At 36.4% G+C, this 23,311-nt stretch overlaps 1 protein-coding gene across 4 annotated transcripts; it reads right to left on the bottom strand.

Moving 5' to 3' along the window:
• Positions 1–299: 299 nt before the first annotated feature.
• kif20bb (kinesin family member 20Bb) lies at positions 300–23,032 on the bottom strand. Of its 4 annotated transcripts, none has more exons than XM_026222793.1 (30): positions 22,790–23,032; positions 22,595–22,684; positions 22,327–22,446; positions 22,092–22,230; positions 21,795–21,979; positions 21,639–21,696; positions 21,329–21,523; positions 17,836–17,947; positions 17,675–17,746; positions 17,453–17,602; positions 17,180–17,342; positions 16,834–17,085; positions 16,635–16,756; positions 14,964–15,075; positions 14,594–14,798; positions 14,456–14,517; positions 14,231–14,350; positions 10,436–11,319; positions 10,136–10,274; positions 9,924–10,046; positions 9,770–9,830; positions 9,556–9,675; positions 8,582–8,685; positions 8,383–8,505; positions 2,366–2,494; positions 1,990–2,184; positions 1,367–1,441; positions 1,125–1,260; positions 888–1,018; positions 300–555 (listed from the first exon to the last, which is right to left on the bottom strand). In XM_026222793.1, exons 1-30 carry the CDS (start codon positions 22,886–22,888, stop codon positions 460–462), a joined length of 4,572 nt encoding a protein of 1,523 aa, XP_026078578.1. In that variant the 5' UTR covers positions 22,889–23,032; the 3' UTR covers positions 300–459. The 4 variants fall into 4 exon arrangements, with proteins under 4 accessions (XP_026078578.1, XP_026078579.1, XP_026078580.1 ...); XM_026222794.1 differs by having other exon boundaries at positions 1,990–2,181; XM_026222795.1 differs by having other exon boundaries at positions 9,637–9,675.
• Between the last annotated feature and the right edge of the window lie 279 nt (positions 23,033–23,311).

Genomic DNA, 23,311 nt, shown 5'->3' with positions numbered 1-23,311 from the left:
ACTGACAGAAGTAATAAATGACTATCATACAAGAAGTTGACCTCAAAAATTCATCTGGAACATTCTCTTCATCCCCTTCACCTTGATTGTTTGCAACTGTTTTCCTCACCAGAGGCTTTTTTGAAGGATAATGATATGAAATCCAACATCAAGGGACAGTAATGCTATAGCTAATAGAGCTAATATTTCTCTCTTAAGCATAACAAATAGAACCCAATGATATCTTATTTTAAGCATTTTTTAATAAACAGCATTTTTTTGTCACATTTTGTCCAATAACCACAATACATTTTAAAATGTCATTAAAAAAAGGCTGTGAGGTACATTTCTAAAATATTTACAAACATTTCCAGTGTTAATAAAACAAATATGAATAGTCCAACAACATTTAAGCATTAAATAAACAACATTTATGACAATTTAGAAGAACAAAAACTTGAATAACACTTTGTCATCAAATTAATGTTTGCATTTCGACTTTGCAGTTCTTGTTCTGAGTTTCCTTTTGATTATGAAATGACTGCTGTCCTGATCATCATCACTGCTCCCAATGATCTGTAAAATTATTTATTGAATTTAACATTTACCTGCCAGCATTTCTGCATGTTTTTTTTTTTTAAACAAATCTTTAAGGCCTGCCCCGAACAAAAACATTTAACAAACAAACAATACTATATACTAATAATAAAGTATTAAAGACTATTTAAACATGTAACACTGGAAAGAAGCATCAACTTTGTCTTTTTGAGGCTTAAACATAAAAATATTATATAGTTGTCTAAACATTATCTCTAACACATGGTATGCTTCTCATTCATTCATTCATTCAGTACATACATATTTAAGATTCACTCTTACGTGACTAATGCACAGGAAACACCACTTACAGAATGAGAGGGTATGTCCAGCGGAGAGGAAAACTTGAAGAGCTTTCGTTTGGATATCTTGGGTTGGTTGTTTTCAGAAGGATTCAGCAGTTCAGGGGATCTAACATTCACCATGCTCATGATCTTTTTGGCTGAGGATGGAGTTAAAAGTTGGGTCATGCTGAGATACAGTATGAAACAATTTTGACAAAGTGCTCAAATTAATGCCATTGTGTAAAATTAAGAGACAGAGCTGACCTTTGCTCCCAAAGATGGTTGGGGAGTTCTGGATAAAGTCTCCAATTTTTTTCAGGGCTCTGTCTTTTTTCCCTTTCATGCTGACTGAGTCTTTCTGCTTTAATCGAGTCACCTTTTCCCCCTGCCCCACGGGAGTCTGGTGAGGTGAAAAAATACAGAATACAACTAGCTCAGCATATTATCGAATAAACATTACAGAGAAAGATGAGATGTCACAGGTGTATTAATGGACGGAAAGTCACCTCAATAAACTGTATGTTTTCCCTATTGTTCACCTTCAGCCGTCGGGTTTTCCGATTTTCTGACTCCACAGAGCTCTAGAATAACAATCACATATAACACAAGTTGTATGATTATGTGTTGCTTTATATGTATGATGACCAAGTTAATATGTTAGCACAACTGATTAATGTTTCACTGCTATTTTCTTTTTTTAATTACTTGCAATTTGACAAGGCTGTCTAAAAATAGACCAGAACCTGGAGTTTACTTCAACTAATTATAGCTGCAATACAGACACTTTTTTTTATGGATAATTAATTTATAAATTAATCCCAAATGTAAACAAATTTGCATTCTTTTTCTTGTGAAATGCAATCATCATGGCATTAGAATGTTTAAATTAACAGGGAAATTAGTGTTAACTATAGAAAAAGTATAATGATTAATCATGTTGACAGATTTAAATTAATTAATAGGTTTAATTATTTGTTTTATAAAATGTAAATTCATGTATAGTTTGGAAATTAATGCAGATAGAAATTTTCATTACATTTCCAGATGTGAAAACTCACACTTTTGAAATTTCCTGACCATGGGAACTTTAAAAAGCACAACAAAATGTTTAGACACAGTGTCTGATTACCTCCAACTCTGGGCTCTTTCTCTTTCTGGCTGTACTTCTGAGTCTTTTTCTGACAGGCTTTTCTTCTCCTGGTTTCCTGACCTTCATTTGGTCTGGTTTAAGTGGAGTAATGGTGAATTTAAGCCCAGTTTTGGTGAAGCTCTCTTCTCGGAGACTCTTTGTGGACAGGATGGAGTTGTCAAGTAGAGCCACCTGCTTAGAGCGAGAACCAATGCATTTTGTATATCTAAAGTAATCAATTATCATACAGACCAGCGCTATTACCATCTTTGTAGGCTCTACTGCTTCTTATAAGTTCTATGCATTTTGCATTATTATCGTTCTACTGACTTCTTGTGTTTAAATTAAAAGAGTTGCCTTCATTCTATGTCTTCACCTTTGATGTCTGTTTGGGACGGTCAACTTTCTGGGTAACAGCTTTACAAGAAACAGCCAAATCATCTTTTTCCCTTTGTAATTTCACAGTGGTATCCGGCTTCTCATCCAGCTTCTGCTTTAATATTTCCTGTAATCATGCAGGGAAGTGAAGGAGAAAAAAAGATTATATTCTAATATTATACTACTGTAGCATTATCATAAAACATTGTTACTTATTTAAAGCCTTCAGTTTTCTGTAATTCACAATGGCCTGTTAATTCAACATTTTAACTAGTGATAGGCTGTTACATTTGTCGGAGTGATCAATGAGGCAATATTTAGTCATTCAGAAATAATTAGGCTTCAACCAATAACATTCCTCAACTTTCCAAATAAAAATGGTCATTTCACTTTCAGTTTTAAAATTCAAAACCAGAGTAGTGCAGTTTTACAATATTTGGTGGACTATGAGCAAATACCGTGTAAAAGAAGTTGATTAATTAATTATTGTACCAGCCAATCTGCTCTCTAAATAGTGGTATCAACCATTAAAAAAACAAATAAATAAATAAATAAAATAAAACACATTAGTTGATTCTGATCTAGATTACTTCTTTTATATATTTTAGCAGTAGTGTATGGCATCAGAATCCCGCCAAATGTATTGCAGTAGCAGATCAAAAAATAATAAGCATAAATTAAAAAACACATGTAAAATAATAATGCACAAAACCGAAAAACAAATGCAATTTTTTTTTTTTTTATAACAAACAATGCGGTCATGGATTGAAAAATTATTAGAAAAATAAAACGTGAATCAAAAATGTAAACACATTTAAAATTATATTGCACAAAACTGAAACATGAATTAAAGATTTTCCAAATCGCAAACAAAATCAGGTTCGCTGATCATACAGTATGTTACTTTTTTGTGTGCTTATGGTCTTTTCCCCTTTTGCTCTTGTTCTGTGATTGCATTTCTAAATGTTGCAGTTAGAGTTTCATGTAAATCAGGGTGGGCTTCAGTGTCACCATTGGGCCACAAGTTCTAGATTGACAGCTGCTCCTCTAGCCAATCAGTCCAAAGGGGAGTTGATGTCACTCCCATGCGACTCGTGGCTGCTGTGGCAGGTGTGTGAAGTGGAGGGTGACAAGGGAGTGGGTCTTAAAATCTCTCCCGTCCCACTCCCGATCCCGTCCCAATCCCACAAAAAACTGGGGGAAAATCCCATCCAGTTTCAATCCCGGAAGAATGACTCGCGTTCCCTCCCACTCCCATGTTGTACGTTTTTATTTTTTTGGCTGGAATCTGTCAGTTACAGTAAAAAACAAACAAACAAAACAACAGCACAGATCACAGCATGCCCACTTTAGTTAAATAAAAATTCAAAATATAGTTTTTTTTGTTATTTTATTAAACAGAAAGCCATCTTAAACAATGCACAACGTTTCGTTGTTATTCTGAGTGAACACAAATAAACGTATAGGCCTATGGATTCTAAAGATTTATTACTTTTATCTGTAAAATAAAAAATTACGGAGCAAGTGAGAGCACCGGTGCCTCCATCTGTCCTGCTGTGAGCACACTGCGGTTCAGTTTCCACACACACTTCAATAGCGCACATTTCTGTAGGTTAACATTAGATCGAACGGCCATGTAAAGATGTTACTACATACATCTTTTAGATGAAAAGCTATATTCGAGGGCCATGAATGATAGGTGGGCTTTTGGATGTCCTGCCTGATGTAGGCTACTGTATTAGCACATAGATCTGTCAGTCACGCGCAAGTCATTCACTTAAAGGCTTAGTGCACCCAAATATTAAAATTATGTCATTAATGACTCACCCTCATGTCATTACAAACCCTTAAGACCTGCGTTCATCTTCGGAACACAGTTTAAGATATTTTAGATTTAGTCTGAGAGCTTTCTGTCCCTCAATTGAAAATTTATGTACAGGTAGGGTATAGTGTAAGGTAATGAAAACATCATCAAAGTAGTCCATGTGACATCAGAGGGTCAGTTAGAATTTTTTGAAGCATTGAAAATACAGTACAGACCAAAAGTTTGGACACACCTTCTCATTCAAAGAGTTTTCTTTATTTTCATGACTATGAAAATTGTAGAGTCACACTGAAGGCATCAAGGGCTATTTGACCAAGAAGGAGAGCGATGGGGTGCTGCGCCAGATGACCTGGCCTCCACAGTCACCGGACCTGAACCCAATCGAGATGGTTTAGGGATGAGCTGGACCGCAGACTGAAGGCAAAAGGGCCAAGAAGTGGTAGCATCTCTCGGGGAACTCCTTCAAGACTGTTGGAAGACCATTTCAGGTGACTACTTCTTGAAACTCATCAAGAGAATACCAAGAGTGTGCAAAGCAGTAATCAAAGCAAAAGGTGGCTACTTTGAAGAACCTAGAATATGACATATTTTCAGTTGTTTCACACTTTTTTGTTATGTATATAATTCCATATATAATTCCACATGTGTTAATTCATAGTTTTCATGCCTTCAGTGTGAATCTACAATTTTCATAGTCATGAAAATAAAGAAAACTCTTTGAATGAGAAGGTGTGTCCAAACGTTTGGTCTGTACTGTACATTTTGGCTCAAAAATAGCAAAAACTACGACTTTATTCAGCATTGTCTTCTCTTCAGTGTCTGTTGTGAGCACGTTCACTGCAGTTTAGTGATAACCGGTTTGCGAACAAATCACTTGATGTAACTGGATCTTCTTAGGGTGCTTTCACACTTGGTTCACTTGCCTGGTCAGAACCCAAATTCGTTTGCTCCCCCCTCCCCCTGCCCCTGCTGGACTGTGTTCATATTATAATATTTGAGTCCGAACTGTGGTTCGCTTGCGTCATCAAGCCAGCAGCTGTTTACCCCATTGCTTGGTAACGACAGCGCAGGAGAAGGCAGCAAATGCATAACATTACTCTCTGCACTTTTATGTATTTTACGTTTTTGAACTGTTCGATTTGTTTATAAAGCTTCTGTACATAACGGCACTTGCGTCTGTCTTACAAATGTACTTAAAATGCTCTAAAGAACGTTGAAGGCGAACATAAATGAGATGTACAGCTCTCTGCTTGCAGCGTGTCAGTCACGCTCATCAGGAAAGTGAGTGAAACACACACAAACACACATTTTCATCAAATAATTTGTCATTAAAAGTGGTTCACTTCCGCGATTTGGTACGATTGCGTTCACATGAGTAGCGAACCGTACCAGAGTTCACATGAAGTGTACCCCAGACCACCGTTTTTAAGCGGACTCGGGTACAGTTCGCGGGTGCGCATCTGAGTACGGAAGACAGCGTTCACTTCATCCAAACGAACAGAATTCTGACGTCAATCGACCCCGGGTGCGCACCAAATGTGCTAGTGTGAAAGCACCCTTAAACCAGTTCACCAAATCGAACTGAATCGTTTGAAACAGTTCACGTTTCCAATAAGCATTAATCGGCAAATGACTTAAGCTGTTAACTTTTTTAATGTGGCTGACACTCCCTCTGAGTTAAAACAAACCAATATCCCAGAGTAATTCATTTACTCAAACAGTACAAAGACTGAACTGCTGTGAAAAGAAAACTGAAGATGAACACCGAGCCGAGCCAGATAATGAACAAAAGATTGTGGCCCAATGGTGACGCTGAAGTCAGCCCTGATTTACAAGAAACTCTAACTGCAATATTTAGAAACGCAAGCGCTGAACATGGAAACAAGAGCAAAGGGGAAAAGACCATGAGCACACAAAAAAGTAACATATGAGCAGGAAACCTGATTTTGTTTGTGATTTGGAAAATCCTTATTTCATGTTTCAGTTTTGTGCAATATAATTTTAAACGTGTGTACATTTTAGTTTCAAGCTTATTATTTTTGATCCATTTAAAAAAAAATTGCATTTGTTTTTCGGCTTTGTGCGTTATTATTTTACATGTGTTTTTAAATGTTTAATGTATGCTTATTATTTTTTGATCTGTGACTGCAATACATTTGGTGGGATTCTGATCCCATAGTAGTGCTCAGTAAAATGCAGATGGCCGCTGAGACGTTTTTGGATTATTTCTCCATGCTGTCAAAAATCCTAGAGATTCCCAGGAATGTTTACGTCATGCCTGCTGATCCAGAGACTGTTCACATCACGTCTGCTGAGCCAGCACCACAGTAAAAGATGGCCACCTACCCAGCGCCACTGCACAAGGTGGCCGCCAGTCCGGAGCCACTGCAGAGGATGGCAACTACAGTGGGCTTTCCTGAGTTGAGCCAGGTTCCTGTTGACTCTCCTGAGTTGAGTCAGGTTCCGGTTGACCTTCCTGAGTCGAGTCATATTCCTGTTGACCCTCCAGAGTTGAGTCAGGTTCCCGTTGACCCTCCAGAGTCGAGTCATATCCCCGTTGACCCTCCAGAGTTGAGTCAGGTTCACGTTAACCCTCCAGAGTTGAGTCAGGTTCCCGTTAACCCTCCAGAGTTGAGTCAGGTTCCCGTTGACCCTCAAGAGTTGAGTCAGGTTCCAGTTGACCCTCCAGAGTTGAGTTAGGTTCCAGTTGACCCTCCAGAGTTGAGTCAGGTTCCAGTTGACTATCCAGAGTCGAGTCAGGTTCCTGCTGACTATCCAGAGTCGAGTCACGTTCCAGTTGATCCTCCAGAATCATGACAGATTCCTGTTAACCTTCCAGAGTCGAGTCAGGTGCCCGTTGACTTTCCAGAGTTGAGTCAGGTTCCGGTTGACCCTCCAAAGTTGAGTCAGGTGCTCGTGGACCCTCCAGAGTCGAGTCAGGTGCTCATGGACCCTCCAGAGTCAGGGTTAGTCACCATTGACCTTCCAGAGTCAGGGTTAGTCACCGTTGACTTCTGTGGTCCCTCCCCCTGATCCTCCACCGGTCCACCTCCCTCCTGGGTTTCTTGTCTGTGTCTTTCTTTCTGTTTCCCTCTAAGGACCTGGCCCTCTGTCCCTCCCCCTGATCCTCCACCGGTCCACCACCCTCCTGGACTCCTTGTTTTGTATTGCACTTCTCTTGTCTCTGTTTTCCCATTGTACCTGCTTCTCTTGTCTTTGTTTCCCCATTTTACCTGGTCGTCTTGTCTGTTTCCCCATTCTACCTGGTCCTCTTGTCTCTGTTTTCCCCATTTTACCTAGCCCTCTGTCCCTCCCCCTGGTCCTCCGCCGCTTCACCTCCCTCCTGGTCTCTTTGTGTTTTTGGTTTTCCCTTGGGTTCGGGTGGAGCATCTGGCAGCTGCTCCGTGGAGGAGGGGGTAATGTCACGCTGTCTAGTCTCTGTTTCCCTGGATGTCCACTAGTGGGCTCACTTCCCCTTAGGCACTAGAATTCCTCTAGTCTTGTCCTGTCATCACAGTAATTGCACTCCTGTTAATTGCACCAGGTGCAGTCACTTTATTGTCATTAGCCTCCCTATAAATACCAGTCTTTTTCTCTTGTTTGTATGGAGTCCTTACCCTTCGTGTCGCCAGCATTCTCGTATTCCGAGTTTCTTCATTGTCTTCTCGTCCTCCGAATTCCTGTTCCTTTCTTGTTCCAGTTCCCTCCTTTGTTTGTTTTGTTTTTTGACTGATTGTTTGGTTTTGACCTTGGACTGTTTTTTGACCACGATTTTGGAATATCCCTTAATAAACATCTGCGATTGGATCTCTCTCTCTCTCTGTGTCTCTCTGGTGCACGATCGTCACAGCATGTCAAATAGAAATAGTCTGACTTTTTAAAATTGAGCCTGAGACCTCTACATCCTGCTCCACTGCATCATGCTTTTGCAAGCAAAACATCTTATATGATCCTACCTGTACTAATAGAAATTAGAGTTTTGCACAGTCCACTTTTCTGCAGTGATATTACTGTCCTGCTATAGTCCTGTCATTCCTTCTGTTGGCAGGTCACTCGGAACAAAAAAATGATATTAACTCAGAAACCTGCTGCGTAAATAAATTTCTACTCTGAGCTAAATCCTACCCTCAAGTCTGTGAAAAAGAAAATAATGAGGCAGGGAGAGAGAGATGGTAAGCTGATCCTATTACCAGCTCCAGCTGCAGGCTGTCCTGTTGGTCACCCTCTAGTTGCCTTGTTGCCTGAGCCACTTTACCCTTGGCTGCTCCATCCAGCTCCTTTTCCTGCGTATCATCTGCCTGCTCCTCATTAGGCTGAAATATATATTTTACTGCTTGAAAAACCCAGTTGAGGAAAAGTTGGAGGGATCAAAGACTTCCAGGTTCTTACCTTTCTGTTTTCTGCAGGTCTGCAAGCTCTCTCTTCATCCTCCTGAGGTTCAACTGAGACACCAACATTTGGTTTCTGATACATCTCCTGCAGCTGTGCAAGATCTGAGAAGAACAAAGATGTCTGAGCTTAGCTTCATTTACAGGTGTTACAGATGAACTGAATAGTGTAACAGAAGCAGTGTTACCATGACACCAAAATTTAATTAGATTATTAATCTTCATTATCACATAATACTTAAGAAATTGTTTGAATATGCTGATTGGTAGTCAATTGTGTTAATATCAATGTTGTCAAATTTGTTGCACTGCTTAATATTTTTGAGGAAATCTTCAAGATTCTTTGATGAATAGAAAAAAAAGAACAGCATTTATTTTAAAAGGGAATCTTTTGTAACATTCTAAATGTATTTACTGCATATTCTGTTCAATTTAATGCATTCTTGCTAAATAAAAGCATTACCCCCCTCCCAAAAAACAAACAAAACAAAAAACACAAAATAGTAGTGTATATATTAACAAAAACAATTTACTTTAAGTAAACGGTCAGTAAAGAACAAAGGAATAAATGAAAAGCATTTTCCTTGTAAATATTGCTGTTTGATTAGGATTAAATGTAGGAAATATAATTAAAATGTGTTCATGTAAATTAATACATTAAAATGAGAAATGGAAAAATCTAAAAATAATTATTATGTTTAATCATTAATTAGTCATAAGTGATACATTTAAATTAAAAATAGGGAACTGAAAAGTCAATACTCCTGTTTAATTAATATTAACATATTAGATTCATCTGACTAATAAATGAATACTGTTAAGTTAGTGAAAGTCTGACATTTTTTTATTCTTGTATCTACTTGCCGTTTAAGTAACTCTATGGTTTGAATTCCCCAAACTGAATCTCGCTGATTTCTTACAGTATGTTGTCTAGCAGAGATTTATATGAATTACAATTAGAACAGACTCAGCCACCTTCAGTTATGGATTTAGTCTCATTCAATCTGGCCTCCAGCAATTCCTCCTCATCTGTCTGTGTGCACTTATTTAAATTACCACATGTCTCCTCAATCAGCTTCTGCTCTGCCAAAAGATCTGCAAACAAAATCAATCTTACTAAGGACAAAACGTAAGCCGATTTAGTTTGTACTGCGGGGAAAGGGTTTAAATGAAAAGATAAATAGGTTACCTTGACAGGTTGTTTGGAAAGGCTGTAAGCTTTCTTCTTCTGTGACATGGTTAGACTTCACCTGTGAGTGAGTGAAAAGATGTAGAATAATCGAGCATTTAATACCTGATAACATAACAAACTGAACAAAGCTGAGAGAAAGAGCAGCACTCACAGTCTGCTGTGGGTCAATAAATTGCTCTGTACAGCTCAAACTGTGTCCAGCCTGATCCCTCAGCTCATTTGCTTCACATAGCCTCTGCTGAAACATTTTGTTTTCTTCACTTAAGATCAAGATCTGATGAGAAAAAAGGATTGTTTAAAAAAAACCTGTTTAAATCACCTTTAGAACACTGACAAAGGAAAAAAGCAGTGATTTTTCCCCACCTGTTTCTCTAACTGCTCTTTCTGAATGTTAGCCTCACATAATTGATCTCTGACATCAGTTCGCTCCCTCTGCACCTGCTGCAAATCATAACTCAAGGTCTGGATTTTATTTTGTCCATCGTCCACAAGCTCACTCACCCTATAAAAAGAACAAGAGATCATTAAATCCAACTACAAATAAACAGTTGAAAAGAATGAATAGTAAGATCTAGTGAATATAAAGCAAGACACTGACTCAAACAAAATAAGGACCTACTTCTTAAGTTACCAGAAAGTTTGGATGAGAAATGAAAAACTTACTTCGAAAGCTCTTGGGCTTTGGTCTCTAGTTCTGCGTCTTTATGAGCCAGATCTTTCTCCATCGCAGTTATTTTCCTCTTGGCCTTGTCTCTTACCTCAAAGATCTCACTCTCTACAATTAATCTCACTATATTCTGAAGCTCCTCGTGCTGGTTCTGTTTACTCAGCGTTTGAATGAGTTTGTCCTGTGCATCATGCTCATATTTAAGCCGACTGCAGAGCTCCTCCAGCTGGCACATCTTTGCTCTGGTCTGGCTGACCTCTTCCTCCAGGTCATTGATCCGTCGGCTCTTCTTATGAGACAATTCCACCATCCTCTCACATTCAGCCTGTATTTTGTCATGTGAGAGCTGGCGGGCACTGAGTTCCTGATGCAAATTATCTGCCTCCATCATTAAGGATTCAGTAGATTTGGACTGACTGCAATACTCTGCTTGATGGCCCTTAATCAAAGTTTTGGCTGCATCGAGTTCTTCTGAAAGCTCATTTGCAATCTTTGTCTGAGTACTCAATTCCGTCTGGAGAGTTTCGAGTTTCGAGCTCATCTCACTAGCCGACTGCCGCAGTACATGTAGCTCATTGGCAAGAACCTGGTTCTCATTTGTGACTTTGTTGACTTCTGCTCTCTCCATCGCCACAGTAGCTTCATGTGCATGAGTCTGCTCTGCCAATCTGTCAGCGAGATCACACACTTTTTTCTCAAGTGAACAGCGCTCAAGTTTAAGTTCATTCAGCTGCTCATCTTTCATGTTCAGTTCTTGCAGAAGCTGTTGAGTTTCTTGACTTGTCATTTCCTCCCCTCTAGGTTCACCATCTTCATTCAGCATACAATTACAGTTGTTTCTGAAATTTAGGATTTCTTGTTTGATATTATTATTTAAAGCCTGCATTACATTGGGAGAAAAAAAAAACATAATTAAAGTCTAAATGTATAACAAAATGTATGTAAGTAAAATAAGCCTACTATGGGCTACTTTCATGGTGTTTTTAAAGTCCTTTTTGGATTTTTGCTAAATTCATCATGATAAACCCTTGTTTGCTGAAAAACTGATTTGTGGCAAGATACTTAAATTCTCCTTCTGTGTTCACACACACACACACACACACACACACACACACACACACACACACACACACACACACACACACACACACACAGTATACAGGTTTGAAATTAAATAAGTTAATGACAAAATTAATTTTCAATCAGTCTCACTTGTAGATCACCACTCTTAATTTCCATCACATAACTTGGTTTTCATATCTCTGAGGATCTTTCCTGGACCCTCAATTCCTCCCACTCGTATCAAAATTGCACAACAGCACCTTTCTTTCCATAAGACTCTAAGGAAAGCTCACCTGTCACCCCACATCATGTTGAAATTTTACCACTGCACTATTGAGAGCATCCTAACAAACTGCATCACAGTGTGGTACGGCAACTGCACTGTCTCAGATCAGAAAGCCCTTCAGCAAGTGGCGAAAACTGCCCAATACATCACAGGTGTTCAGCTACTCTCCATCAAAGACATTCACCACAAACGCTGCCTAAAGAAGGTGAGAAACAATATCAAATATTCTTCTCACCCCAGCCTGAAACTATTTCTCCACTCCCACCTGGGAGATGTTATAGGAGTCTTTCACTATAACACCAGCAGACTCAGGAACAGTTTCTTTCCCTCAGCTGTAGGGATGCACAATATTACATTTTCTGATATCCGACAAATCATATTGGCTCGTTAGCCGATATGTTTCCTTTTGTTCTGAAACAACACCAACTCTCTCCTGTGCAGAAATTATAAACAAATCATTTTGAATTTTGGCTAGGTTTGAGCAAAAACGTATATCTTAGAACTAATAAACTTTTAATGAATATATTGAAAGCTTAATAACTGAAATAAAGCTGAAATAACTATAATAAAATTAACCTCTTCTGTTTTTTTTTTACCTTAACATTTTATTTGTGTATTTAACAGTAATAGATGGTCTAATGCAGAAGAGCAGTACAAATTCTAAAAATCCTTTAGAACTCCTTGAATTTAAGGTGTCATAGTCCATTTGAAAAAATATATTGCATATTAATAAATCTGTATATTAAATGTTTATTCATTTTAATGTATAAAAAATGCTTTGTTTTTTTTTTAAATGAGCTTATGCTGAATGTTTATATCTTAAGCCTTTATCAGCTGATTCCAATAATGTACCAATATTATTAAGGCATCCCTACTCAGCTGTTAGCCTACAGAACTCTAAACTGAACACTACACCCCATTATGACCATGTATACAAATGTGTATTAAAAAAAAAGAAAAAAAAAAAAGACTGTACAATAACCTGTCCCCACTGCACATTTACAATGTTTATTACTATGCCTACTAGTAATGTTTATTACTACATTTCATCTGCTCTGTACTTGTACTCTGCACAGTGACAATAATGTTGAATCTAATCTAAATAAAGGGATTATTCAGAGAAACTCTAACTGAACTGGAATCGGTCAACATGCCTACCATTCAAAAGTCTAGGGTCAGTGAATTATTTTAGTTTTGAATTTTTTTTTTATATTTTTATTGAGCAAGGGTGTATTAAATAAATGCTATTATTAATAATGTCTATTCATTAAATAATCGGAAGAAATAAAATCATGATTTCTACAAAAATAGTTTAAACATCGATAATAACAACGCTAGCCCGACATCCCTGGGCTATCCGCTATCGTGTTTTACAGTCAGGCTACCAAAATCTTTCACCACCCTGCCCAATAGAGCTATCTTGGGTAGTAAAATCCCTTCCTTGGTTTGCTAAGTTTAATCACTTGTAGGGGTGAAACACTTGTTTCCTTCCATGTCTTACTAGTTTAAGCATTAAATTGTTTTAAACCATTCAAGAGCAAGAGGCAAAAGATAGCTCAATTAAGTTTTGTTCCTCAACTGTTTACATTCACTTAATAGCCTATTTACTGACAATGTCTAGTAAAAAATTTACACAAAATAATGTGCAACACGACTTCCTTCTGTAGTCGTGCGCTCTCAGATGCGGCTCTATGTAAGCATGCTTTGGGTGTGAGGGTTTTCACAGAGAGCATGCAAATACTGAATTAAGCACATGAATGTTACAAATTGTAAGACTCAAAGGCACATGCAAAATAATGCAATCCGTCATCTGACCCAAGTGTCTTTTTTCCGCTATTTGCCGGAAATTTCCCATAGTACAAGCACTTAAACTGCATTAGAATTACGTACAATCCCATGCCAAAATTCAAGCCCTGAAGGAATGTGTTGTGTGAATGTGTTCTGGTTCCATGCACTTGCTCTTAAAGGGACAAGAGCCTTTAAAAACCTCTCCGTGTCCTTAATGTTAATCAAAAATCAAAACACAGCTTTAACAAAGATTAATGTATATTTAATTTATACAGTGAACACTAAGCAGTGTTATTTGACACATAATTATTATATTTGTGCCTAAAAATTAATGTTAGAGCTTACTTTATTTGTAGCTTTGTTTTATTTTAGCTATGCTTGTAAATAGTGTTTTTTCTTCTCCATATTTAATTGTCTTTAATAATGTTTGCCCTTTATTAGTTGTGATACTAGTTTTTGCTGGGGTAAGAAGTACTTTCTTCAAATAATAATCAATAAAATTTTAACAATAAAAAAAGAAAATAGTTACCTACAATTGTAATAATATTTCATAATATTACTGTTGTACTGTATTTTATCACATAAATAAAGCCTTGGTCTTTATAAGCTGAAAGCTACTTGGAAAAACTACTTTTGCACAGTAATATAAACTTACATCTTTAGCAGCTGCCTCCACGTTTTGATCCAGAACAGTCTGTAATGTAGAGATCCTGCCATTTTTCTCCTGACAGACTGACATAAGTTCCTGACATCTCAGTTTCTTGTTTTCATAATTCTAAAAAAGGCAAACAAACAAAGATCAACACAACAGAAGCCAGGGAGTCATGTAAACAATTTACTGACCTTAAGACGTTTAATAGAAAACTTTAGTTCAGGTTACTCTATTTGCTTGGAGAAGTTGGTAATCTAATTCCTGCATTTGAACACGCATTGCTTCCAACTCTGAAAAGAGATTATATAATTAGACATATATCATAAAACACTGTCATTTCCCCCTCTTTGTGGTAACCGAACACACCTATAGTTTTAAGACTGAGAAGTTGTTGGCTTTTGATAAGCTCCTCTCTCATCTCCTCCAGCTGTGTCCTCAAATCACTGATTGTTCTGGATGATTCAGGGACATTTGTCAGGCAAATCTGTACTGACTCTGCTTCTCCCTTTATCTGAGCCAGATCATCTCTCATTGCCTTGATCATGCTATCCAAATGCTCAATTTTATCCTCCTAGAAGGATGCAGAGAAGAAAAAAAAAAAATTATATTTTTCAATGTCATTCAGTGTCATTGTGTTAAATGTGTGCCTTGATATTCACACAGGCTTTTAACAGCAAACACACATGGCACTTTATTTTATCCCTTTTTCTGATTAGATGAAACCCTCTGGAATTACCTTTGCAGCATTCCCATCAGTGCAAACAGTGGCCATTTCACTGTTGACCAGATTCTTCAGTCTCTCTAGCCTTCTTTCCTCAACAATTTCTTTCTGTCTTTGGAGACGTTTACTGAAACATTAAAAAAAGCAAAATATATGAGTGCATTTTAAATAAACACTAAAAATGAAAAGCGCTCACCAACAGAAACACAATTTCTGCACTGTCATAGTGTCTGATTCACTAAAAGAATTATGCAAGATCTTTGCAACATTAGTAAGTTAGCTAAGGGCATGAGCTAGGAAATATGTCCGAAATATTATTCAAGACTAGAAGTAATTTTCTTTCACAATAACAATTTATATCATGATATAATCATTTTTTGTTATTAATGATAAGAACAAAGATGCAATTAAGAAACAAAAGGAAAAATACAATAAAACAAAGACACAAATGAAATAAACAGTGTTTTTAGGTCTATTTAACAATAGCATTCAAGAAAGAGATGATACAGAATTGAATTGAATAAAGTAAAAGATTGAATAAAGTAATCAAAATGTAATAGTAAAGCACTGCATAGTCTTCACTGTATGAATGAAACGTTCATACATTTATCCTTATTAAAGCTAGTAAAGTTAGTCAACATTAATGAGTGATTTTCTTTTTTTCTTGATTAACATTGTGGAGACAGACAGCAGCACGAATATTAGTCTGCTGTCCCTTTTAAGAGCTGCATGGACCCAATTTATTGATACACGCTTATTTTCTTTCTCAACTTTCACATTCATTTCAGCATTTTAACATAATTGTGTGTGTATTTGATCACTGAAGATCACTAATTGCTGAAAGAGATCTCAATTTGCAATCTTAAGAGAGAGGACTTCCATGCATGCACTTTGGGTGTGTAATAGTACACAAGTTATTTTTAAGTTATTTTTTTAAAGTTTATTATGCTTAATAATAAGATTTAACATCAAGCACATCCTGCACTTCATTTTCTCATTCATGCATGTTTCTTATATTTCCTAGGGCCCTATTTTAACGTGTCACTCAGGGCGTGTCCAAATCCACTTTTGTTATTTTAAAACCAGAAAAACGGTTGGCGCACCTGGGCGCATGGTCTAAACGGGTTGCCCCTATTCTCTTATTGAGTAATGGGTGGTTTTGGGGTGTAACATGCAATAAACCAAGCAGAGTCTCATCTTCCATTCCCTTTAAGAGCCAGTTGCGCTTGTGCCATGACAGATTTGCTATTTACACGGCGGAATTTGGCAAAAGCAAAGACAGAATGCATCTCCGAGATGAAACGGAGCTGCTCGTGTGCGATCAAATAATTCTGATAAGCGATGACTATCCATTTTGACATTTATATATATATATATATATATATATAAAAATGCGCGGATATATAAGTTTTCATGCAGGGAGCTGAAGCAGAGTCCTGAACACACACTGTCCTGCTGTCGCATGTTGATACAAAGCAGGAAATATGGTTCTTATTAAAAAGCTGTCATTCTTAAAATACCAGTACTAGTAAAATCTGGAATCATACAATTTTTAATCGCAATACCTTTTTTTTAGTACCAGCATACTGTGCAACACCAGCTGAACGCAATTTGCACAATGATATTCCCCAACTGCCAGGCTGTCAGTCGACCACTATGATCTGTAAAACACAGTGTTTGACTTACTTGTCTTTTTCCATGTTAAAAAACAACTCCATGAACTTCCTGACTTCCTCACGCATATGCATACGAGATTCCATAGTTAATTTTTCAGACTCCTCGTTGGACAGCTTCTCGTTGAGCTGAAGCTGCATCGAATATATCATATTAGCATATCATATAGTCATTGAAAACCAAAACATGCATTCCTTAAAACTGAAAATACCTCAAACGGCTTTTGACTTTCCACAGTATCTAGGACAATGTTGTCCTCCATGCTCTCATTATCCTCCTCACCCATTTCTTCATCATCTTTGTCCTCGTGCACATTGTCCTCCTCTAAATTAATCTCCCAGCCCATGAAAGAGCTTCTCCTTGTCCAATCATTCTTGTCAGCATTATTGATTATCATGGACACACCTCTGTCAGATCTCTTGACCGCAGTACTAGGACCTGGTTTAGGGTTGAGGACCACCACCTATAAAGGCAAAATGTAAAAGATCAAAATAAATAAATAACGAACAGAGTAAAAATTCCTGATAATTCAATATCAAATAATGGTTCCTGCAAACCTTCTGAGCCAATGCTGAGAACTTGAGGACATTCAGGGTTTCATCGTACACTGAGGCACACTGGTTTATGTTAATGATCATGCAAGCTTTACCACGGCCACAGAAAAAACCCTGAAAATAATGTGTCAGCTTGCTCTCTCTGAAGGGGATATGCTGATGATTCCTGTGCAAAAAACATATTAGTTGAGTTCCAATATCAATAGGATATTTAAAGGACCAATGAAATGGAACATAAATGCTACTAATGCAGCCTACAAATTAACATTTTCTCACTTTTGTTGCATTTGGTTGAGCCTCAGAGCATTGATGCATTTCCCTAGCGTTAACAAGGATGTGTTGATGTTTCCAGCTTCTTTTAAGCGGTCTCCTCGGTTCTGAGTCTTTGCACATCGCTCAGATCCAGCCAAATCACATAATGACAACCTTTGAAAATTAAAAATGAATTAAAAAATCAATGATTCCATGTTAAAACACACTGGAATTGAGGTCACCTACTCGCTAATTGTCTGAACTCGAGGAACACCCACATCTTCAATCCGCAAGATCCGAATGGAAAATATACTGTGGCTATAGAGAAAACGTATGTTATTTAATTTCAAAACGTAATACAATTATCAAGTTAAATATAAATGCTAAACTGTTTTAAAATTAAGCACCTCCTGCTAGAGACATTGTTGAGCTTGGTGGATGAAGAACTTTGATTTTTCCTTCCAATTTTCACAACTTTTAATGCTTCCTCTGCACTGTTAACTTGAACCCATTTTAGATCTGGAGGAAAGAAATATTCAGACAAAATGTATAAATAACCAAAGGTGTATAATCATAAAAATGATATGCTGATATTGCATAAATATATAGGGGTGTCCAATATATATCGTCTGTGATATTAGCATAATTGTTGTTTAATGATATGCAATTTTCCATAGAGTCAAATCACAAAAACCAAACAAAAACATACACAGAGAGTGGATGCATACAGTGATGAAGTTAGAATACTGCTTGTATGCATTTAGAGTTCACGTTTGGATTAAAATACATTTAGAATTCCCCCTAAATTCAATTTAAGGGGGCAAAAATGCCAATGTATGACTTTTATATCTTTTATATTTATACCATTTGATATAGTTAATATCACAAGAAAAGTTTTCTCCAAATATCAGCATGACGGCAATTATTTAAATTGATTTCATAAAACAGTTCAATAAACAAGAAGTTATTATTAACTGACTTCAAACAAATCAGCTGTATGAACGACTGTGATTTGCCACCAAGGCAGGCTGTCCAACCCCCCCCCCCCCCCAACAAAAAAAAAAAAAAAGAGTAATTTCACATATCAGTATTCAATGTTTTTTTTTTTTTTTTTTTTATACATCAAAACATTATTTGCATTTGTAATTACATGTTCTGCATTCAACAGTAGGGCTGGGCATCGTGTCTGATACTTTTTAGGAACCAACCGAATTGCTTCTGTACAATCGAGTATCGAAATATTTCTTGTCATTTGGTACCAAATTTCTATATCTATGGGGTTAATATTGTCAACATGAGACAGCCAATAAGCATACAGCATGCTTGATGTGCCCATATCAAGTGCTGGTGATTGGCTCTGGTGAGGCATCAAGAAAAATGCTAGTTTAGGCTGGAGACGTGGCTTACATGTGAGGCTGTAGTGTGTAATGCTGCATTCACGCTATGTTGTGATTACTGTAATTTTGATAATACAACAAGTGACGTTCTTGGAGCTGTTCACATTCTTCAAAACTATCACACTATCAATGCCTAAAAAGAGCACCTAATGAATCTGATGTGGTACAAGTTGCAGCTTTCAGAAAACACCCATTTCACAAGTTGTAATTATGAATTTTACGGGGACGTGAACACTTTTATAAGTTGGTATCTCGTAATTACGATATGGCGTGAACACACCTTAAGCATCCCGACCCCCATAGATGTAAGGCTATGTTTAAACTTGTGTGTTTTCGTTTTAAAATGGCATTTTAAAATGAAAACGATCCTTGTTTCACATTTCACAACGGAAAACACATGTGATCATTCATGCACACTGTAGCATCATGCTACATAAGACAATTTATACGATTTATACTTTGTTTTTTATTCAAAACTCACTTTAAACCACCATAGAATGTTTGTAATAACTTCCGATTGCAATCCAATTTGTCATATAATGTTGTTGAAATATGTTATTTGTAGCCTTTTATATCAAGCTTATTGCTACACCTGCTTAGCATTTCTCATGTAAACACACTTTAATGTTATGAAAATAGGCAGAATCTCAGGCAAATCACATTCGAATTAAATACTGCTGTAATCATGTGTTTATTAGCTTCATGATTCATCTGTAAAAGTGTTTTTCTGGGTTTCTTTTGTATAGAACTGAATGCGAAAGTGTAGTCATTCCCGGAGACTGGGCAGGTTATGAATTCAAAATATGATTGACATTTGAGCAGCGAATGAGCTTCCTCTGAGTCATAACAGCCATCGCGGAAGAGAAATCATTGCAAGACAGCGCTGCTGCTAATGCTCATCAGATCATGTGTGATCATGCTAATGCTCATCCGATCATCTTTGTGAAGTTAATAGAAATTATAATTCTGTCTAAGCTATATGTTTTGATTCAAAAAGACTGTAGTGTAAATGTAGTCTAAAAGATGTAGTTAAGATCAAAAGTGTGCCTACATTTCATCAATGCTTGTCGTAAATGACAAAATATGTACAAAACTATGTACAAATTGATGCCAGTCTTGATCACGTAAACAGTGGATTTATACTAAACATTGTGGTACTGTATATAGGCTATTAAATGAATGTAAACAATTGAGAAACAAAATTTTGTAACAGATTCATGCACGAGGTCTTAAAGAGAGAGCAACCTAAAAAAACTGCTGCTCTTTGGTTTATTTATACAACAAAGACTCACCAGCGTTATTTTAAAGTTAAAAAGATTACTCCATTTTTGTGGTATTTCTGTACCTGAATATTACCGTTAAACCTACCTGATAAACTTAAGCACAGTTACATTTAGTTGTACTTTGTTAATGTATTTGTTTGTGCCAATGCTTGTCGTTTATCTATTCATATTTTATTACTGACAGTTAACATGTCTTTTTTAGTTAAAACAAATACAATTTAGAGTTGGAAAACAAAATTATTTTTAAGTAACTTCCTCACAATGTAAATATGAATCAATAACATAAATTTGAATTTGAATTCTAAGTTTCAAAATAGGTGACTCTGCCTGTGAAAACCCAACTAAAGTAATTTTTTTGTGATTTATTGTTTTCTACATAAAATCATCCACTCATAAAGATGTAGAACATTCTGTGAAAATATAACCTTTATATTTTAATATTGAATGTGTAAGGCCATGTCAAATATTAAAATCATAGTGAAATTAATGGTTGAAATCAAACTTTGATGCTTGTTACCTCATAATTACATTTTGAGACTTTAGCCTGGATCTCACAAACAGGTCACATATAAAATACATATAAAATATTAACCCCCCCCCCCTTCAAAAAGTAAAACAAAATATAAAAGCCACCTAAAGGGGGAATTATTCAGGCTCTGTAACCACCACACAGAATATGAAGAATATCACAAGCTTTGGGAAGGCCTAAATTTGCCAAAGTATCAGCACAATAACATGTTCAACAAAATGTAGTCAAATTAATATTATCGACAAAATTCCAAATATTGAAAATATTGATAGCATTTTTTTGTCATTATCACATACCCCTAATAAACTATTTCTATAAAATGTTTAAATGTAAACCTTTATTTAATTATTATTATTTTAATGGTTAATTATTTTATTGTCAACTTAGAAAATTAAATTCGATTTAATTCAAGTTTATTTGTATAGCGCTTTTTACAATACAAATCGTTAAAAAATGCAACTTTACAGAAAATTATGTTTCTACAATATTTAGTAGTAGCTTATCAGTGGTGACTGTCAGTTTGTGTGCGTATGACAGGATATTTAGAAATATTAATACAAGACGTAGTCAGCCAGAATATGAACATTATTAATATTATTAATAATTATTATATGATGCAGTCACACTTGTAGCAATATTTGTTAGTTCTGTTTGTTGATTCAGGGCTAAAACAAGTGAATTATTTGGTTACCTTTGACAAAAGCATTGCCTTCATATTGGGCTAGCCGCAAAACATTCCTTCTGTGAGAGCCATTTGGAACAACATCAAGGAGATCATGGATGTTTTCATTGTAGATTTCACAAAAGGAGACCCACACAGAAAATTTGACATTAGAGGTGTCATCCAAACAGACACTGTCCATATTTGTGTCACTAAAGGTGGAGCCTGGACCAAAAAAAAGAAAAAAAGAAAAATTAATGTTGGTCAAGTGTTTATGTTCATATTGGTGAACAGAATGTTCATAAACTATTTTAAAGGCAGAGTGAAAGACATTGCCTACTTTCAAATAATGAACAGCTGGAACTGGACATGCTAGACAGAGTTTTCCTTGGGTCAATCTAATAAACAAAGAAATATCTATGATGTAAGTATTTGCAATGTACTGCTAAAACTTTACAGTTAAAAAAAAAATTAAATATATATAAAAATAATTTACATCTTTAAATCGTTGAAGAAGATTTCTCTTATCTGTAGCTTCCTCATCCTGCTGCTCTTTAGTGAGTTCTATAAAGTCGACACATCTGTAAGGCTTAATCCTATTTTGAGAATAAATTCTGCCTTCTATGCTTTTAAAGATCACATCTAATGACCTGGGCAGAATTCCCCAATCTGAATCAGGGCCTACAACATAAAAGTAGACATAAAAGTGCACTATTAGACAGTTATATATACAATACATAATTTAAGTGCAATATATAATTAAAACAAATACAAAACCATCAAAAATTCTTACCAAGAAAAGTAAATGTCTTCCCAGCATTAGTAACTCCATACGTAAATATCAAAGAATTCCCTCCATCCAAGACGTCTTTCACAAGGCTTTTGGTTGTTCCATCAAATATCTCTCTTTGAGTTGTATCTGGACCATACACCTAAAACAAGAATTCATCAATCATATTACAAAGAAAAACACTTGATAACATCACTGAAACCAGTTCGCAATATTACAAAGCCAGAGGACCTCATACCTGTGAGAACTGAAATCGTTGTGCCTGTTGTGAGCTGAATCTCTCACTGTGTCTGGCTGTCAGAGATGCTTTATGTGGCTTTACAATCACAGTATCTGGAGGCTCAATTGAGATACACTCCTGTTTGTAGAGATTAGAGTCTTAAATTACATTAGGCACATTTAAAAAGTATAGTTCACCCCAAAATGTAAATTCGTCATTCACTTTTCATCCTCAAATGAAATAGATAATATGCTTCACACTCAGAATTTCTCTCAAAAACAAACACCTGTGATGCCCCTTCTGCTCTCTCTGAAGTCGTGAATGGACGTACACGGAGATAAACCTGCAAATGCTCTTTTTCCTGCATTACTGTGTCCTGTTGAAAACAGAAATATGAAACGTGAAATACTAGTTTACAGCCTAAATCAGATTCAAGGACTTTAACACATTAAATATACTTCCTGTTAATAAATAACGTTACCTTTGATAATTTGGAGAAGTAATAGGATAGATCTGTCCTTATGTCCTCAGCCGTTACAAAGCCAACTTTCTCAGGTTTATGATTTAAATACGATTCCATCGTCTTGCTTAAATCTATCAGTATGTTTGACGTTTAGTAAAATATTTTATTATATGATACTAAAATGTAAGTGGCAACAAACAAAATTAAAACAATAATGACATATCGACTATTGGACCCATCAAAATCAGGTATTACTTGCCTTATGACACCGGACGCTGCAGCGCAACAGCTAAATAATAATATGTCTATACCGGATGCGACAAAGCAACCGTTGCAAATCATTTGAAATTTCTACAAGTAAATAATAAATTGAAAGAGGCAGCAGTTTACTATTGGGGATTTTTCGTTTCGCCCTACAGGGGCGTGTCTAAAGGGGTGGCAAAGGATGGAGAGACAACAGCAGAGAAGAGGTGTGAGGAACACACCTACTCTTTCTGTGTCACTGACGTGTATTTCTCGTATATTTAAAACTCCATTGGA

This window comes from Carassius auratus, chromosome 37, assembly GCF_003368295.1.
Source record: "Carassius auratus strain Wakin chromosome 37, ASM336829v1, whole genome shotgun sequence".
Taxonomy (NCBI): Eukaryota; Metazoa; Chordata; class Actinopteri; order Cypriniformes; family Cyprinidae; genus Carassius; species Carassius auratus.
The sequence above is the reverse complement of the archived record's forward strand: the minus strand, read 5'-3'. Positions and strand labels throughout refer to the sequence as shown.